Source organism: Carassius auratus, chromosome 50 (genome assembly GCF_003368295.1).
Source record: "Carassius auratus strain Wakin chromosome 50, ASM336829v1, whole genome shotgun sequence".
Classification (NCBI taxonomy): Eukaryota; Metazoa; Chordata; class Actinopteri; order Cypriniformes; family Cyprinidae; genus Carassius; species Carassius auratus.
Window position 1 is genome coordinate 15,576,214 of NC_039292.1, and position 21,024 is coordinate 15,597,237.

General features: G+C 37.8%; 1 protein-coding gene across 2 annotated transcripts in view; it reads left to right on the top strand.

Moving 5' to 3' along the window:
- Window positions 1–18,384, top strand: part of LOC113067142 (contactin-1a-like) — an 84,926-nt gene extending 66,542 nt beyond the window's left edge. For both annotated transcript variants that reach the window (XM_026239413.1, XM_026239414.1), the window contains exons 19-24: window positions 2,492–2,726; window positions 2,805–2,908; window positions 6,468–6,657; window positions 6,824–6,942; window positions 8,557–8,710; window positions 16,283–18,384. In XM_026239413.1, coding sequence (XP_026095198.1) covers window positions 2,492–2,726; window positions 2,805–2,908; window positions 6,468–6,657; window positions 6,824–6,942; window positions 8,557–8,710; window positions 16,283–16,359 — 879 coding nt within the window. In that variant the 3' untranslated portion in view covers window positions 16,360–18,384. The remainder of the gene's footprint in view (window positions 1–2,491; window positions 2,727–2,804; window positions 2,909–6,467; window positions 6,658–6,823; window positions 6,943–8,556; window positions 8,711–16,282) is intronic.
- Window positions 18,385–21,024: the final 2,640 nt, after the last annotated feature.

The window sequence follows — 21,024 nt, forward strand, 5'->3', positions numbered from 1 at the left end:
TTGAATTCAGTGATATCATCATCCAGCTGAGTTCAGTTTAAATAGTATCTGTGCGATCAAGTCAATGATATCAATGGTTATTAATTATCCAAAACTAAGCAAGCCAGAACCGAAACTCCATCGATGACAGAATGGAGAAAAAACCTTGGGAGAAACCAGGCTCAGTTGGGGGTCAGTTCTCCTCTGACCAGACGAAACCAGTAGTTCAATTCCAGACTGCAGCAAAGTCAGATTGTGCAGAAGAATCATCTGTTTCCTGTGGTCTTGTCCTGGTGCTCCTCTGAGACAAGGTCTTTACAGGGGATCTGTATCTGGGGCTCTAGTTGTCCTGGTCTCCGCTGTCTTTCAGGGATGTAGAGGTCCTTTCTAGGTGCTGATCCACCATCTGGTCTGGATACGTACTGGATCCGGGTGACTGCAGTGACCCTCTGATCTGGACACAGACTGGATCTGGTGGCTACGGTGACCTCGGAATAAGAGAGAAACAGACTAATATTAGCATAGATGCCATTCTTCTAATGATGTAGCAAGTACATAGGGCATTATGGGAAGTTTTCCCAGTTCCAGTTGTCCTAATTAATGCAGCCTAAAAATCCTTTAACCTGTTAACCTGCACCTGGATGCTGACGCACTAAAAGCTCTTTGTTTGCATACTTCAGTGTTTACTGAATAGATTAAATGAAACGGGACAAAATTCATGAATACAAAATTATATTTTATTATGAAGGTCTAAGCCTCAAGCATCGATGACAGATCGCTGTTTTTTCAATTGAAAGCTTATAAGGTATGTATTTGTGTGAGCAGTACACATCAAAACATGCATAATCAAAACGCAGCACGTACCAGTTTTGTCGTAATGAGTCATAAACACAACCTTCTGCACAATCTGAGCCCGATTTTTTTCTCCATTCTGTCACCGATGGAGTTTCGGTTCCTTTCCGCTGTCGCCTCTGGATTGCTTAGTTGGGGACACTTCATTTACAGCGATATTATTGACTTGATTGCCAATGATTGCACAGATAATATTTAAACTGAACTGAGATGATGACATCACTGGGGAATGTGGCTTTAAGTCAAGTCACCTTTATTTATATAGCGCTTTAAACAAACTACATTGCGTCAAAGCAACTGAACAACATTCATTTGGAAAACAGTGTCTCAATAACGCAAAATGATAGTTAAAGGCAGTTCATCATTGAATTCAGTGATGTCATCTCTGTTCAGTTAAATAGTTATTGGCATGATTACCATCTCTATGACTGATAATCAGCGTGTGTTAGACAACTATCAGCGTGAATGTTGTTTATGTGAATAGAGTATGATTATTGAATATATGGCGCATCTCTATGATTACCATCTATTAGGGAGGCCATCAGCATGTGATTACCAACTGTTTGAGTGTTTAACAGTGTAAATGCTGTATTTCTAGCAATCTCAGGATGTATTGTAATTGGCATAGGCCTATAGTTAATTCTTATTAGTTTTTTATTTATTTTTTATTATTACTCAGATTATTCTTACTGTATTTTTCTAGAGCTCAAATAAATCACTTATACAATGTTGAAGATTCTATTGTTTTGTAATTTAAAAACTATGCAGTGGTCTGTTTAAACCGTAGACATGGGCGGAGGGCTTGCAGGGATTAATAGAGTGAGGTCAACGTGCTACAACGTCACAAACACCAAAAAGTTTATGAGAGCCAGGTCCAGAACAGTCCAAAACAATGTGTATGTGATGATTTTATATACCAACATAGGGGTAAAACACACAAAAGCACAAGAGAAAATGATGAAGATGTAGATAAAGGCGTTGGAAGAGGTTGAAATGTGGTTGATCAATTTAATCCAAAAAATTCTCCAAGAATGGCTTTACACAGGTCAAAAAAGATGGAACACAGCTTGCAAACACTTTGCAAATACAGAAACAACAAAACAAAAATTAGCAAAACAACAAAAATGACCACAAAAACTATGGCTAGAAGCAGCACCCATATCGCACACGGCGTACTCTCAGTGGAAAAGGTTTTTTTTTTTTTTTTTTTTTTTTTGCATCTGTAGATTTGAATTCCAATCCATATCTTTAAAAGTTTGTTTCTCCATTTCAGCAGCACTAAAACACAAAAATTAGTTGTATTCCTCTCTATATTTTGAAGGTTTTTACTGAGGGGATTGTTTTATATTTAATTCACTCTGATTTAAAAATTTATGAAAATACCTATATTTAAAGATAATGACTTTGTTTCTCCACTTCAGCCGCACTTACACAAACCAAAATTTTGAATTATCAAAATGTTTAACCAATGTTCATGTTTCCCCTCTGAAAAATGTTAACTAGTGGACATTATATAATGATAATTCATTATTTAAACAAAACATTTCAGAAAACTTGTAATGCACAATGTATTATTTGAATATATTGTGATTAATCAGCTGAGGAAGTATGGTGCTTTATATTAGTTTAAGTGCTGTCTTGATGTGGTTTGTGTCTGCAGCCGGTCCAGCCGCAGTACTACTATGGCAGTAATTTTGGCTACATCATTGCATTCAAGCCTCAAAATGACCCCGAGTGGATGACGGTGACATTGACCGATCCTCAGGCCCAAAAGTACATCCACAAAGACTCAAAAATCCCGCCGTCCACCAGGTTTGAAGTGAAGATGAAGGCCTTTAACAGTCAGGGCGAAGGGCCGTTCAGCGTCAGCGCATTCATCTACTCCGCTCAGGATGGTGGGTGATGCACTGCTGCAGATTTACAGATTAAACCATGTGAACTAGCAACCTCACTGACATGAGTTTCCATCTTAGTTCCTGCAGAAGCTCCCACCATCATCGAGGCGAGGACGCTGTCGGCCACAGAAGCAGTCGTGTCCTGGGTGCCTGTACAGCTGCAGACGGTAGAAGGATACCAGGTAAATTAAACTCAGAACAAGCCAATCACATCAGACTATCCTATCACAGACTATCCTGTTGCTTTTAGCCAATATTTATTGTGTAAATTATATAGAAATAAATTGGGATTATTAAAAAGAATTTATATTGAAGACAGTATTTCATTATTATATTATTTTTTGTTGTTGTTGTTATAAAAACAGAAAGATTATTTTATCTCAGCTTAGTTGCCAAGATGATACTTTTGCATGTCAAGTCCAGTCAAATCACCTTTATTTATATAGTGCTTTTAACAAAATTGATTCTAACAAAGCAACTGAACAGCATTAAATAAGAAAATAGTCAATAAAGCAATAAGGCAGTTCATCATTGCATTCAATGAGATCATCATCCAGCTCAGTTTTGTTTAAATACTATAAGTCAATGAAATCGCTGGTAATAAAATGTCCTAAACTAAGCAAGCCAGAGGCGACAGTGGCAAGGAACCAAAATGTCATTGGTGACAGAATGGAGAAAAAACCTTGGGAGAAACTAGGCTCAGTTGGGGGGTCCTTTCTAGGTGCTGATCCACCATCTGGTCTGGATACGTACTGGATCCGGGTGACTGCAGTGACCCTCTGATCTGGACACAGACTGGATCTGGTGGCTACGGTGACCTCGGAATAAGAGAGAAACAGACTAATATTAGCGTAGATGCCATTCTTCTAATGATGTAGTAAGTACATCGAGTGTTATGTGAAGTGTTCCGGTTCTGGTTTACCTAATTAATGCAGCCTAAAAATCCTTTAACGGATTTGGATATTAAAAGCATATTAGTATGTTATGTGTAAGCCAGGTTAAAGAGATGGGTCTTTAATCTAGATTTAAACTGCAAGAGTGTCTGCCTCCCGAACAATGTTAGGTAGGTTATTCCAGAGTTTAGACTGTACTTAATCTACATCGATATCGTTGACTTGATTGCAAATAAATGCACAGACACTATTTAACCCTTTCGAGTCGATTAACGCATATATGCGTTTTGAGTCATTTTCACCTGATAACCCCGAAAAGAACTTAAATTACACTCTCAGTTTTAATCGTACAGATAAGAGCAATACATCAATCGAATCTGTAAAGGGTCTAGTTTTTTTTGGATACAGACATAATAACAAAAAACCTTTGTGCACTTATAAAATAAAGATAACAAACAAGGTGCGCTGTCTACAGTCTTTGTCTCCGCTGATCGTCATGTACAAACATTTCATTAAAATGAACTGTAACTCCGTGAATACTCAACGAAGAGACATGAGAGAGATATCTATAGAAAGCCTGGAATGTCTACTTTTAAACTAAACAAGTGCTGCCGAAAACAAATATTCTGAGATAAAGTAATCCATATGAAAACAACGCAATGTCTGTTTTTCATATCTCCGCTCATTATATCTAATGTGACCACGCCCCCGCGCTGAACGCGCTATTCAGATTCAAACTGAAGCACGCGGCTTGAATACGCCCACACAGAAGAAAAAGCAGCCAGACTATTCTTCAAGTTTTTATTTTATTTTACTGTTTGCTTCGCGATGAGAGGACTAAGACATAATTCACCCCAAAAAGATGTGATGTGGTTGAGGATTTGAGAAATGGATTTCCTCAGAAAAAAGAATGAAGCACTTTATTCAGCAGAGATCATAAACATGAGTAAGTCTCTTTTTATTTATTTGTACTAGTTTTCACATAAAGTGTAAACATTTTACTAGTTAGACTTTTTCCAAATACTTTTTCCAAACTATAATTCCTGACTAAATGTATAATCAAGTGAAACATTATGAAGTTTCAATAACAATATACAATACTATACCATTCAAAAGCTTGATGTAAATAATATAAATGTGACAAATAGAGATAACTCTAACAAATGTAACAACAATGCAGTTCTTTCGATTTATTCCCCCTAAAAAAACCTGAAAAATATTATCAGCTCTTTTCAACATTAATAATAATAATAATAATAATGATGATAATAAATGGGGTTTATTTGGTAGAAAATAAGATTGTTAAAAGGATTTCTGAAGGATTGTGTGACTAGAGAAAGGATGCCAAAAAATTTGAAAGTCAGCTTTGATTGTTCCTAATAAACTGTTTAACTGCTCCCCCAAGTGGATATTAAATTATGTTGTGGGATAATTAAATATATTCTTAATAAACTACAAACATAAAATTATATACTTTTATTTTGTTCTCTTTCTTGTTAGTCCTCCCTCACAGTGGCACAGTTGAATGAGAGGCTCATTATGCAGCTCATTATGCAGGGCTTTGTCTTCTCAGGTGTAAATCACAATGATATTCATGATAGTTGACGCCTACTCGCATATGACTTTTACCAACAAAAAGTGTTTTAGAAAATTTAAATCAATATATTGTTTTCTGTGAGTGAGTAAACAAGATGATTTTCACATCATTCAGAAAGAAAAATTCTAGGCTACAAGCTCCAGTTCTCAACTTTTCCGGCAACCAATTTTATGTATGTGTTTTATTGCCTTATTCAAGTGATTTAACATTTTTAGTTTTTCACTAACCATGCATAACATTTTTTTTCTCAAAAATACAATCATGTACATGCATGGGTTTCACATATTATTATAGCCCAGTTTGTGCTGATTACAGTGATATTAGACTTTACCCATTTAGATATTTATAATAAACTGAAAAAAGCACAAATGTCAGGGCATGACAAAACTTCTCAAGGCCCCAAAAATACCCTTAGACTCCAGAGGGTTAAACAGAACTGAGATGATAACATCACTGAATTCAATGATGAACTGCCTTTAACTGTCATTTTGCATTATTGACACACTGTTTTCTTCTAAAAGAGAAGAAAAGTAATCGGATCTAGCAGTTTTTAATGCTTTTCTGTAGGATAGGTTACTTTCCCGCCAAGCAATACGAAATACCTCTAGTTTTGTTTTCCTCCAGCTGCGCTCCATTTTTCGGGCTGCTCTCTTTAGGGTGCGAGTATGCTCATTATACCATGGTGTCAAACTGTTTTCCTTAACCTTCCTTAAGCGTAAAGGAGCAGTCGTATCTTAAATGCTAGAAAAGAGAGAGTCCATAGTTTCTGTTATTAAGTTGTTCTTAGTTTTTGATTATGCTAAGGAATTTAGATAAATCAGGAAAATTAGTTACAAAGCAGTCTTTTGTGGTAGTACTTGTAACAAAGAGAAGAATTTACAGTTTTAGCTATATGAAGTTTGCACAAGACTAAATAACGATCTGAGATATGCATAATTTCAATACCTTCAACAACAGTTCCATGTGACAGTAATAGAGTATGATTTCGACAATGAGTAGGACCTGACACATGTTGTCTAACACCAATAGAGTTCAGAATGTCTATGAATGGTGAATTATGTATGTTCTGAAATAACCAAGTAAACTAAGACTAATAAATAAATATTATAAAAGCTATAGACATTTAAATAAAATGTAAACTAATAAAATATATATATATATAATATATTATATATAATATATAATTTAAAATATGAATAAAAACTATGACAGTATGTTTATTTCTGGCCTGTTCCGGATGTTCTGTCCCAGGTCTGGTACTGGAGGGAGTCAGTGGAGAATGAGGCATCTGCGCAGCGTGTTTTGGTTTCCAGCCGAGAAAACCACACGCGTCTGGACAACATGAAGCCCAACTCACATTATCTGATCGAGGTGCGGGCCTATAATGGTGCCGGCTATGGACCTGCCAGTCAGCGCCACAAAATCTACACCAAGAAAGCACGTAAGTCTCATAGGAGTCCAAACATGGGTTTTCAAACTGGAGTTTTTTAGGACACATTTTTACTATTTGAGGGGAAAAAAAGAGTAAACGTGATGTTAAAAGTAAATTATTGTCATTTATCTTACTGTTATTTTCTGATCTGATTGTATTGTTTTGTTTTTCTCAGCTCCTAGTCGGCCTCCAAAAATCATCGGCACAAAGGTGAACTACAGCGGCACGGCGATCAACATTGCCTGGGAGCCGGTGGAGCCGCTGGCCAACGAGTCGACGGTGGAGGGATATAAGGTCAAAGGAACTCACAAACACTAAGACCATTATAAACACGATAGTGTTTCTGGTTTAATCTGCTGCTAGTGTGGCCATCTGTGCGGGTTCACATTGGAAAGTCCAGTTTTGAAACACCTTGTTCATTTACCAGTACAGACTTGACCCGGATGCTCATTTGTCCTTATTTTAAGATCACTGTTTTATACTTTATACACTGGTATGTAATAAAAAAATAAAAATAAAAAAAAATAAAGTGTAATGTTCAAATTAATATTAAGTGACGTACATTTTAGACACAATCTTGTCACTGTAGATTGTTTTGCTCTATTTGTCCAATCACTGCAGCACTGATCAGCAGTGTAGGGTTTCATGTGTGAAGGATTCAGCATTCACAAACAAATTGAAATGGGTCAGTGATTCAATAAGCCATTCATAAAGACAGTTGATAAATTCTGAAATTCATTTTGTTTGTTTATTGTTTATATATTTATAAGGACAACACACATTAATCAACAATCACCCTAACACACTGAACTCTACCTGTAAGATAAGACTTCATCCAATTTAGCACATTAGGGGAAAAATTTATATGAGCTAGTTTACAAATGAGTATTTGATGATTGGCAGTATCGAATGCCTTCTTTAAAGGCAAGAATATGACCCCAACAACACCTCCTTTATAATATTTTCTAAAAGAAACCAATTTGCTGTCTCGGTAGAGTGCATTGGGTGCAGTGTGTAAGGGCTACTAACCAGACGAGTCAAGAACTGTTCAGCAATGCATTTCTCTGCCATTTTGGAAATAAGATGTAATATGCTAATAGGCCTATGGTAACATGCCTCATTCGGGTCCCCTTTTTTATAAACCAGAACAACAATTGCTGACTTCCAGTCCTTCGGAAACGTCCCTTCTTTAATAGGGGCATTAATTAACTTTGTTATTGGTCCAGTAAATAAATCTGTATGCCTTTTAAGAAAGATATAATCTAATCCTAATATATCTTTAGACTTGGAGATTTTTAAGAGAGTTCAGAAATGTACTTCAGATTCAGAAACATCCAATAGAGATGGGGCAGAATGAGAGATGTTTATCTGTGGGTCTATTAATGGGTCATCTTTACAGAAATAACAGAATAAGAATTAAGGAGGGTTGCAATTTCTATTCTATTAGTATACTACGCTTAGTTTTTTTGTATATATTTTTATGGCAGAAATAGCATTGAAGGAATCATCGTAATGATTAAGTCAATGATTTAAATAAATGTTGCCATAAATCCATCTAAAAGACATCTCTACTGTGCAAATGTGGATTATGTTGATATCAATTTTATTTTAGTATTGTAATAATTAGCCCTGTAGTATCTAATTATACAAACAGCATTTATTGAGTACATTTAAGAGTTTATAAGAAAGATGACACCTCTTTTTTAAGATGCCCCTGGAAATCAATTTAAGGGGTTAAATATCTATCCTTAATGGAAAGTTCATTTCTGTCACTGGTTTAGGATTTCTGTTTGTTTTTTTGTTTTTTTACTTTAATCCTGGATTCACTGAATCCTGTGCAAATTTTGTGAACCGAGTGTAAAATCTATGGATCCTTTCAGCTCTTGATGTTGTGTTGTTCTCACTCAGGTCCTGTACAGGCAGGAGGGGCAGCCCAGTGGCATGCTGTACACCACAGTCAAGCAGTCCATTGATCTGCCCATGAAGAAGGGTGATTATCTGGTGGAGGTGCGTGCACACAGCGAAGGAGGAGACGGAGCCGTCGCACAAGTGCGCATCGCAGGTAAAACCACATTTATATCAATGCATAAGGACGTTACAGTGCGTTTAGGAGATTTTGGTGGTACTTTTAAATAAGGATCACTTACAAATAAGTAAACTTGTCATTATATTATGCAATTACACATTTGGCAAATTATTTTATTCAAAGAAAATCACACTGTGTTCAAAATAAGCATTTATTCAGTGCAAACACTGCTCACATGAAAGCAGATGGGTGATGAACTCATGAATGACCAGAAGATGAAGCCATTAATCAGAAAACACACAGATGATTTAGTGTGAATGAACACAATCCTGATTGAAAATAAAATAAAATAACCGTGTGATCATGCATAATGAAGATACCCAAAAAAGTAGTTGATAATTTGTAATGCAACTCCCTCAAACTGAGAATCGCAAGAGTATCATAATTATTACATGTAGAAGGGGTGCTCCGATAAGGTTTTTGAGGATGGTCACTAATCTCCAGTCACAGGAAGCAGTATTTGCTGATCTGATCACCGATACCGATCTTTTTAAAGCCTTCTTTTTATCATGTAGAATATAGTGCTGATCCAATCAAGATTTTTAGACATTTATTCATTCTAAATTAAAACTTACCATTGACAGAAACAGTCAGCTTCTTTTGCATTTTTAAATCTTTATCACAAGCAATACTGCGGGTCCTAAAGAAATTTAATTAAGAACTTTAAGAACTTTAAAGGTTTTGCCTTGTTTATCTAAAAGTGATCTTTTCCTTTAAACCTAGGCCTATTTTGTGTCATTGCATGTTCATATTTACAACAATGTGCTGTTATTTGGGTGTGTGCAGCGCAACAAAAAAATAGACTCGGTGCAGCAACGATCTCTCACTGCTGCAGACACCACTCCTAAATCTACAGCCAGACCGTAAACCGTGTGTACAGTGTGAACGCTGTGCAGTGATTCATTCACGCTGTGCAGTAAGATTATGAAACTTTTTCAAATTATTTAATCAGTTGATCAGTTACTGAGGAAATATGACTTTTACATCACCTAAAACATTATAATTACTTTATCCGCGCCGGACAGAGAATGAGATGGTGCCACTTCATATCATGGCAAACCTGTCACGGCAGGCGCGTCATCAGCTTGTGATCGGTTTATGAGATCTGCCTTTTTAGAAACCGCCGATCAATCATCCCAAAGCAGTTATCGCCCGACGGAGCACCCCTAACATGTAGATTAGATTATAGATTCTGTTCTGAACGAACATATTCCTGATGGAACATAAATAAACAAGATAGCAAAAAAGTAGATGAGAGTTTAATAAAAAAAATATTTTTATTAAATTTTGTATTTTTCTTAGTAGTGATACACAAATAACATAAACAATGACATGAGAATAAAAATAGAGATAGTTAATAAAATATAGCTACATTTTAGAAATTAAAACATACTTCCAAACACAATATTCTACTAGACAAATTGATATTATTAATTTTGCAGGTTCTTCAAAGTAACCTACAAACAAGGCAAATCATAAGTAGATTAATGTGAAATTTAGGGGTCAAGCTACTCTTGTACTTGTTAGTTCCCTTTCAAGGGAACTTCGAACTGTGGCCTCATCGTGACCCATGTCTGAAGCATACATTGAATAAACACCAACGAGTTGGCCGGCGACATCCCCTGATGTCATTACAGGTGCGACTATGGATAAAAAGGCGCCGGGAGAACATGTCATTCTCTTCGTCTTCACTGACTGTTCTGTTTGAAGCGTGCATCTTAACAAACTATTAAGAGCGATCTTACTCATGGTGACTATTAGCAAAGTGTTTAGACAGTGTGTGCGTATCGGCATTATTTGACACCCGATGACACACAATCTTTGCGTCATTTGTTTGCGTGAAGAGCATGCACGCGACTTCCTTGAGGGGGCAATCTGCATGCATTGTGAGCGTTTTTCAAAGAAAAAGCTCCGCTCTCAAATCCTTAATTCCACGAAGGTCCAGGTCTAAGCCCGAACAACATAGGTCAGAGACAGGCACAGAAGGCTAGTGTCGTGACTCGTGCTCATCTCCTACCTGCGGGTAGGGGTAAGAGGAATCATGGGTCACATGGAGGTAGGCAAGACCCAAGGGATGTGATTCAGACGAGGCATCAGCGTTCTTGTCCGAATCAGAGCAATACTTAAGTATCTACTTATTCCCTTTGGGGGTTTTCACATCTACCCTTATCCTCCCCTTACTAATTCCCCTGTAACCATCAGCTCTCCACCTGACCGAGGTTAGGTGGGAACATCTTGCATAACAATCTCGTTTGCTGGACCTAGGATGTTTTGGTTGGTTGTATGTTCATAGTAACCACCTTACTGATGGTCTGGACTAAAGGGAGTTGCCCCTTGAGCGGGGCTCCAGCACAGCAATCAGGGTGGATGAGTATGATCCATTCTATATATACTTATTTATGTATCAAATTGCTGGTGGTTATGTGTGTAATAATTTTCTGTGAGTTTTCTTTGCAGCAGTCCATTGCAGTGTTTACTAAACATTCGTCTGCATTATGTCCAGCCGGTATGATAGCCCTGATTCTGGCTTCATGTTTTCGGTATCAGGCAGCCAGATCACAGGTTTCTGCAAGGAATTTCATGGATCTCTGGCCAGGTCACACTGTGGGGCTTCCTGGTTGCTTGGATATCCCTTATTGCTGACGCATCGAGCAGGAAGTGGAGGTGGCAGTTGCGGAAATCTTTTTGTATATGCTGCCTCAAGTGATGCTCTCCTCACCAGAGGTTTGTAAATTTGAGCTTGCCCCTCCCGTGCAGTTTGTCACCTCTGCAACGCTTAGGAAGCTTTAAGTAAACACGCTAAGTTCTGTGTACATTCTGAAAACCATATGGTGGTGAGTGTGAATGTTTTACACTTTGTGTAATTTTGAAAATCCATGTAAGTGGTAGGTGTCCACGCTAGCGCTTTGCACACTTTCTAAAATCCACATAAGTGGTAAGTGTGCACTCAAGACTCTGCGCACTTTCTGAAATCCTGTACGTTATGGGTTACACGCTCAGCTTCGTTCTCTTTCTTTGGGCTCCACTCAGCCAGTGTGTCTTTTATTTATACAGGTCAAGCATCGCTTCCCTCAACATGAAGGGCTATTTGGGCAGTTCTCGTGGTATTTAGCAGTGCTCCCCTTTACCGAAAAGGGTCGTCTACTCTATGAGTGTGCTACTCTCTTTCTGAATTCGGAGTTCTCCTCTCACGTGAGATTGAGTTCTTTGTTTTTTCCCCAGAGCGCTCCAGCATTTTTACCACAGATCAAATTGATGACTGTCAAGCATAATGTTTTGGGATGCACCATTCCATCTACGTGCTGATCATTCAGAGTGCCATGAGAGCACCCCCCCCCCCCCCACCTTAGAACAGTATTTAAAATCCATGCTATGGTAAGTATGCATGTTAAGTCTTTGCACACTTTCTGAAATCCACACTATGGTAATGTCACGCTGTCTGTTCTCTGTTTCCCTGGGTGTCCACTAGTGGGCTCACTTCCCCTTAGGCACTTCACCGTAGGCACTAGAATTCCACTAGTCTTGTGCTGTCATCACAGTAATTGCACTCCTGCTAATAGCACCAGGTGCATTCACTTTATTGTCATTAGCCTCCCTATAATTACCAGTCCCTATAATTACCATTCTTCCTTGTCTTCTCGTCCTCCGGGTTCCCGTTCCGTTCCCTTTCCTGTTCCCTCTTTTGTTTATTTGTTTATTTGTTTTGGACTAATTGTTTGGTTTTGACCTTGGCTTGTTTTTGACCACGATTTGGATAACCCCTCAATAAAGAACATCTGCAACTGGATCTACTCTCTCCTGTGTCTCACTGGTTCACGTCACGTCACGTCTGCTGAGCCAGCGCCACTGCACAAGGTGGCCGCCAGCCTGGAGCCACTGCTGAGGATGGCAGCTACAGTGGGCTTTCCTGAGTTGAGTCAGGTTCCCGTTGACCCTCCAGTGTTGAGTCAGGTTTCCGTTGACCTTCCAGAGTTGAGTCAGGTTCCGGTTGACCCTCCAGAGTCGAGTCAGGTTTCAGTTGACCCTCCAGAGTCGAGTCATGTTCCAGTTGACCCTCCAGAGTGGAGTCAGGTACCAGTTGACCCTCCAGAGTGGAGTGGGGTTCCAGTTGACCCTCCAGAGTTGAGTCATATTCCCGTTGATAGTCCAGAGTCAAGTCATATTCCTGTTGACCTTTATTGTCATTAGCCTTCCTATAATTACGAGTCTTTTCCTGTTGTTTGTATGGAGTCCTTAACTCTCGTGTTTCCAGCCTTCTCGTGCTAAGAGATTCTTCCTTGTCTCCTTGTCCTCCGAGTTCCTGTTTCGTTCCCTTTCCTGTTCCCTCTTTTGTTTATTTGTTTTGGACTGATTGTTTGGTTTTGACCTTGGCTTGTTTTCAACCACGATTTGGATTACCCCTCAATAAAGAACATCTGCAATTGGATCTACTCTCTCCTGTGTCTCACTGGTCACGATCGTCACAGGTAAGTTCACATGCTAGTGCTCTGCGTTCTTTCTAAAATCCTACATGTTGAATGCTTAACACAGTCCACCTATGTATCCTAGGATACCTATCTAAACAGGGTGTTGCTACTAGGGATCTGTTGAGACAGCTCCTTCAGCAAGCTTATGCAAGAGCAAGCGGTAGCCCCTGTGTGACTGGCAAGACTTAGTATAAAATGCTAGGCTCTTTGCCATATCCCTTTAAAGCAATATTTCTTGATTCCAAGCCTTGAGCTTTACCCCAGGTCAAGACCCTAACAGGTAAGTTTGGGTAGGTAGCCTAGGCTTTTGGCCGTAAGGGGTAATGTCACGGACAGCCGTCTAACATCCCAGGGGCAACTCCCATGGAAATGGTATAGTTGGTACTTAGTGTTCACCATGATTCCGGCCTGCACTCCCCTCAGCATGGTGTTGTGGGTATACTGTTTCCCACAGTGACCCCTAGAGGACGCAGTTCGAAGTTACATTGAAAGGGAACATCTCAGATTATGAATGTAACCATGGTTCCCTGAGTAGAACGAGCACCCTGCCATGCTCCGGACGCAAGCTTCAGACGAAGAATTGAATGACGTGCCTATTTATCCATAGTTACACCGGTAATGACTTTAGGGACTGTCGTCAGCCAACTCGTTGGTGCTTTTTTGATGTATGCTTCGGCTGCGGGTCACGACAAGGCGTTCCCCATAGCGACCTCTAGAGGACACAGTGTCTTGTTCCCTACTTAGAGAACCATGGTTACAATTATAACCTGAGATGTTTTCTTATTATTTCTGCTAATGACTCCCTATGCAGCCCATAAAATCGCTTGCAGGAAAGTTATGAAGTTTGGCAGACAGATAGAGGACCATCTCAACATTAACCACTACAAATTTGGAGTCACTAACTCAAAAGCTGTAGCGCCAACAACAGCTCAAAAAAATGTATGCTAATAACTTCTGAAACTGTAAGGGCTAAAAACTTGTCTTTTTCATACTCATCCTAGACAGTTCATCTGATTTTTCACCAAAATTGGCTCAGATTGTCTTCAGAACGTGCTGGAAATGAGTTATTAAAAGATTTTTGACAGACCCATCTGGTATAGTGCACATCAACACAATTGGCTAAGAACACGCCAAAATGGATGTGAGGCTATATCTCAGCAACACTTTATGATATTCAGACCAAACATGGTATGTGTTATAACAGCCAAGAACTGAGTATCCATGAGCCATTTCAGCACAGCACAACCTACTGGTCAAGAGATATGAATAATTGACATTTTTACCTATAAATTCTGAACAGTTTGGCCAAAACTAATAGGTTTTGATTAAGAGTAATGAAAAAAACACCCAAGTCAAGTCACCTTTATAGTGCTTTATAAAAAAGCCAATTATGCAGAGCTATTCAATTAGTGGCCCGTGGGTCAAACGCAGCCTGCCAATCATCTTCATCTAGCCTGTGAAAAGAGTATGTGCAGATTGCATATATGCCTTATGCTTATATGCCATAAATGCACTTAATTAAGTTAGTTTGTCGACAAAGGTGGCAACACTGGCCAGGGCCAGCCGGAAAAGAAAAGGAAGAGATGCAACAGTGCCAAGTCTGCGGTATTCCCACGGAATTGGGCTACTTTTACAATGTTGACAAAGGTTGTTTTTCATTTCCGTGGGTTGAAGCGACTCCCATAACATGATATTAATCCCCTGGAATGCGAATTTAAGCAGGGGAACCCACCAAAAATGTGATTTTTTTTACAGGGGACCCCCTCTATACGTGATTGGGCTAGTTTTGGGCTTGTTTTGAGTAGCGTTGGGTGGGTTTTCTTGTGAAAACCTGGCAACAACTACAATCTACCAGAGAACGCTACATCAATAGATCCACAACTCTAGTTTAAAACGAGTATGAAGACAGTGTTATCGGTCATAACACAGAAATAGTGCAGACTGGACGAAGGTGAATTTCAAATGCAAGTCTGCACGTTCGACTGAATGTATGCTGGCTATAGCAGCTTCAGACAAGCAGGCCTTTAGCACTTCAAACAACAAAAATGCACAATTACGTCAAAATACACAGTTTTGGTGAGTGACTTTTTAAACACGGCTTTAAATTAGTTATAAAGTCCAAAATAATCGTAAAGAGCTGACAGAAAACCTGATATGTGTCAGAAGTACCGCACGCACATCAGATTTTAAAGAGACTGCATTGCTTTTAAAGTGAAACTTCTGAAGTCTCTCATTGGAAAACTAGTCTTTTCCAAAAAAGTATTTTCTAGTCGCAGATTAACTTTTGTTGGTTGAAGAAAGATTAATCTATTTAGTTTATGCATATACAATGTATAGTTTATGTGAAGATTGTTTTACATTAAATTGAAAGTTGTTATATTTTTCAGAGCCTAGATACATGTTAAAAAATAACACTTAATAATTATACTGTAATATTTCATGGCTATAATTAATTTTGTATATATTATATATTATGTATATTTTGTGGATATAATTAAAATTGAGAGGAAGATTCATTTAATAGAGACATCATCAGCAGTATTATCAAAAAAATGTGTTTATAATGACACTTTGTAAAGAGATGTCATTAAATATTTAAATATATAATATACTATCTTTATGTTGTTTCTACATTCATTTGGAGATTCAGTGTGAAATTATGACAATATGTATTAGTAATTAATTATAATTAGTCACGACTATTTACAGAAAATGTGTGATTAGTTTTATTTAACTAATTTATTTTGATTGATTGACAACACAAATTTTTACCTTATATATACGTTGCTGTTGGTAATATTAATTAATAGATTAATTAATTACTGATGAATATGCATTTAATTTTAATTCATTATATCATAGACCCCCCCCCCCCCCCCCAAAAAAAAAGAGATTGGGATGGCCCCCAACCCCATTGGCTCCCTTCAAATTTTCAATATGATAATCCAGCCCTCAAATGAAACTAATTAAATAGCCCTGCAATAGTGCATCATCCAGCTTTATTCAGTTCAAGTTTTAACACTAAAAGTTGGTCAGTGAGTAAAATAAGAGAGTTTTGTGATGTTTGTGTGTGTTTGTGCAGGTGCAGCCATTCTGGCGTCTCCATGTCTTGGATTCTTCTGGCTTCTCCTCACTGTTTTGTTGAGTTTGATTCTCTGAATGTAGTTTCATCCTGATTCAATGAAGCTGAACTCTCACAGGATGAAACCCACCAATATTCAGAGTCCACACGGCTCTGGAGAACAGAAGACTGGAGATTCAGGACAGAGCGTGTGTTTAGTGTCTGAACGGTTCAATATGCCTTACAACATCTGATCTCTTAATGAGCGCTGATTGGCTGATAGACAGAGTGGATACAGGAAGTGCTGCTGTAAGACTTCCTGTGTATTTTGGCGACAGATCAGCGTCTCACGTTTTCTTTATGTCATTGTCAGATCAGTGGCTTTCTCTTATTTCTGTGGATGGATACAGTCAAAGCAAACCAACAATTCACATTCAACTCCATTCAGCATCCATTAAATTTAAGAGGATTATTATATATGAAATAATTTGTAAGATATTCATCTATTCAAGATTTTTAGATTTAGATTTTTTAAAATTAGTATATAGTTTTAAAATCTGTCTTGGGGTCAGGTGAGGAACATCAGCAGCTGAATGAAAATGGATGTTTGTGTTTGAGTTTGTGTTCGTTCAGTCTCCTAAATGTTATGAAATATGATCAGCTGATGTAGACGAACTAATACTGCAAATGCATTTGTGCTTTAATGTGATTTCACACTCAACACCTCCTAGTGAACACCAGTGCTGGGTATTAACTGATTCCATCTAATTAGATTCCAAAAATGCAGTACTTGAAATCAAATTATATTCCATTGTAAAATGCTCGTAATCAGATTACAGTAAAAAAAATTATGGATTACATTATTACAAATTATTCACCCAGTGGCATTAAATTATTTTTAGTTTAGTTATTATCATGTATGGGATGAATAATTACACAAGTTACTAAACACTGCCAATGTACAGCTGACAGAAATATTTCAAGCCTGGAAGACTTTGTCCTTGTCATTGCTGTTTTTAACCTCTCTGATCTATATATTTACTTAAAGTCACCCTGAGATTTACAGTTAATATGTCAAATAATTGAACAATATATTTGCATGTTCTCTGTGGTTGGTTAATGGTCATATATTTGATTAATTTTTCCCATTTAAATTTAATCTGAAATTAATGCAAAATTAGTCTGAATACAGAACCTGAAATGAGTAATTAAGAGAACATTCCTGACTAGAGTTTTCATCATGTAATTTGTAATCAATAACAGACTAGAACTTGTAAGCAATCTAGCAAGCACTGGTGAACACAGATTCATTGAGTTATAATGAATCAGATTCAGTTTCATAAATATTAATTAGGTTCATTAATAGCCGCATAACAAATGCAGAATCACGATCGCACTGATTCTTGAGCACAAAACCGTGTTTGTTTTGACTGTATCATTCAGATCTGTCTGTGGCAGGTGAATTGTGATGAATGTCATTTAACATGGTTTCATTTTCATAATAACATTTGTTACAGTCCTAACTTTAAATGATGATTGAACATTTTAGTCTGTTTATCTTCAGTTTCATCTGGTGCAAAAATAATTTCTGTCAGTTTCGTACTGGAGTGTTTGATCAAATATACAAGTTTACAAATCTGTTAACTCACGCGTCTGTATATCATGTTCTCCTTTATGAACAGATAATACGATTTGCCATTCATCTGTTGATCTGTATATTTTGTTTTATTGATCAGGATTTGAAGGTTTGACTCGTATTTGAGAAACCCCGTCTTAGGATCAGATTGTTTGTAATGAAGCAGAGCAGTGAATTCATGTGATTTCATGTGTTTGAGCTGAAGTTTCTCCTCATTTAAACCTCCACTAAGTGCTTTTGCTCCTGATGTTCGTCTGCGTGACAGAGTTTTGCCAAATGCATGGATGCCTTGAGCTTTAGCGGCCTGCAGTTATTCAGAGGCCAGATGCATGATGGGATTGAATGGACTGATCGTCATACTCAGTGGTTCAGTTCAATGACAGGTCAGACTCTTTAACTACATTGTGTAGATAAAGACTAACCTGTTAGTTATTATCCACTTCATTCAACTCATTCAAGTCTTCAATTAAACTTTATAGAGACCAAACAAACATGTCTGCTGTGTGTTTCTCGCCTTAGTCTTACCTTAACATCCTTTTCCTTATCATCTTTATCTTTCCAGCATTCAGTCTAGACATTTTCAAACATTTCGCATTAGTAACCCGACCTTAACAAAATGGGTCTCGCTCGTTCATGATTTTCAAAAAACAAAACAAAAAGAGGTGTACTGTCTCATCATTGTGAAAGAGAGTGAAATTAAATATATTTCCTGAAATATGGACGCCACTATTGAAAACCTTTAATGAGTTATTTGTGTGGATGGGTGTTACAGCACAATGTGTTTAATCATACATTGTGTATAAACTCACTAAACAAAGAGTGACAGCTTTTTAGTGGTTATGAGTAGGGATGCATCAGTACTGCTAACGATCGGCCTTATACTGAGCTCCTGCACTCATACTCGTTAAATTGCCCTGATATCAAATGCAGATACCACACACAGCATTTGAAAAGTGCCATATTCAGACAAAGAAACATAGACAACAGAACAACAGACAGCAGAATGGAGTAATTAGGATGTCTACATAGGATAGCTATGTGTAACACTCTTGAAATTAGGGTGGTTAAAATGACTTTTAATTAAAAAAATAAATATGGCTGGTAATTTAACAAAATTAATTAATTATGGAGAAAAATAACGCATTAAATTATTAACGCACTTGTGCCACCCCGGTCCTATGTGGATCATCTGCCATTTCATACAGTCGATTGATGACTAATATGAGGCAGGGCAACAACTTATTGGGTGATGGAGCCTAGAGAATATCCCTAAATTTCAAGGTATTATGATACAAATCATTACAAAGCAACTTTACATAAACGTTTCTACAATATTTAGTAGTAGCTTATAAGTGGTGACTGTCAGTTTGTGCGCATATGACAGGATTTTTCTGAAAAATACAAGACGTAGTCAGCCAGACGATGAACATTATTAATATTATTAATTAATTATTATTATATGATGCAGTCACACTTGTATCAATAATTGTTAGTTCTGTTTGTTGATTCAGGTTTAGCATCATCTGAGGTCCTCTGAGGGTCAGCACGTCTCAGAAATACCACTTGATATTTCGATTTTCCCCTGTGTGTGGTGCTAAATCTGATTGGCAGGAAATGCATTCATTATTTTTCAAATTAAGAGTTTTCCCACACTGTATTTGTTAGCCTCTACAATTAAAAGTCTATATGCATGCTATTTGTTAACTGACTGAAAAAATCTATTGAAATAGCCTAAATGTAAACATGTTCACGCATTGACAGTTGCAGGCACGCAGCAGGAGGGGAAAGACCCATCTCATCGTTTAACACCTTTAAAAGTAACACCTGTTTGGGTCAAAGGTGACAGATTTTATCTGTCACTTTGGAAAAAGGGAGAGATTTTGAGAAAATTTTGAGAAAATGAAAAGAACACGAAAAGAAAAGGAAATTTATATTTTATGTTCTGTGAAGAGCCGACCCTTCTTCATTCGGGGGTAGTATTAGCCTACTTTTGGTTTGCGCTGTGTAATTCACTGAATTAGCCTACTAAAAAATATTTGGATTTTTTTTGTCAGGTCATGTCACGTTTATCACACATGTAGCATGTGTATTTCCCTCATATTAAATATAAAACGCATGTGTATACTTATATTTTTCTAATGTTTGGATGCCTTCATTAGGCTAGGCTATATAAACAGGCGTTTGAATATTTTGGTAGGCTATTAAATGCATTGAAATGTCACTTCCATAATGCTGGAATTATACCAATTATAATGCCATTTTTTTATCCTCAACTAGTTTTGTGGTGTATTTAATAATGTTAACTTCAAATAATACTAATAGTAATTTAAAGATGTGGTAGCATTGGATGGACGGGAAGAGCTCTGGAAGTTGGAAGGGGTGTGTCGCGATTCTGCCTTCTCACATCGCACAGCACAGGTTTGTGAGGACTGCGTTTATAACGTGATCTAACATAGTATTTGACGTTGCCCAGGGGCCCCTTAGATGTCCTGTGCCCCTGGGCAAGTGACCAGCCCTAATGGTTAATCAGGTGTTGAAGCTGCAGGTGGAGGGCGACCTGCGCTTGTTCATCACTAAAGCCCCGCATCCTCCGTCTGTGTGCAGCGAAGAAGCAGACTCACTGCTCCCATTAAGGTAGAGAATAACATTAACATGTTCTCCGTTCAGTTTTGTGATGGATATAAGTTACATTTTCTTTTCTTTTTTTTCTTTTTTTTTTTTTTTGTATGCACTGACCTACATACAAATTAACCATCAACCATATTATTGATTTTTCACGAGTTCACACTTACATACAATTGAGAGGGTAAAGTTTAATGCGTATTTGGCGTGCTGTCCGGAGGGAAGGCACCGAGCTCGGAGTTCGGCCCGAACCCAGAGTACTCCCCCCTACCCTATGTAAGTGGTTTAGGACTAGAAGTGTGGAGAAGGGGTGGTGGGGGGATGCTGCGAGACTGTTAAATGAATTGAGGTGAGACTGCTGTATATATACCTCTTACCATTGATTGCTGAGTGCTCTCCACCTGTGTTAATTATCTACTCGTGCATCTCCCGAACTTTGTTAATAAAACATAATTTCACGAGTTCACACTTACATACAATTGAGAGGGTAAAGTTTTTGGCGTGC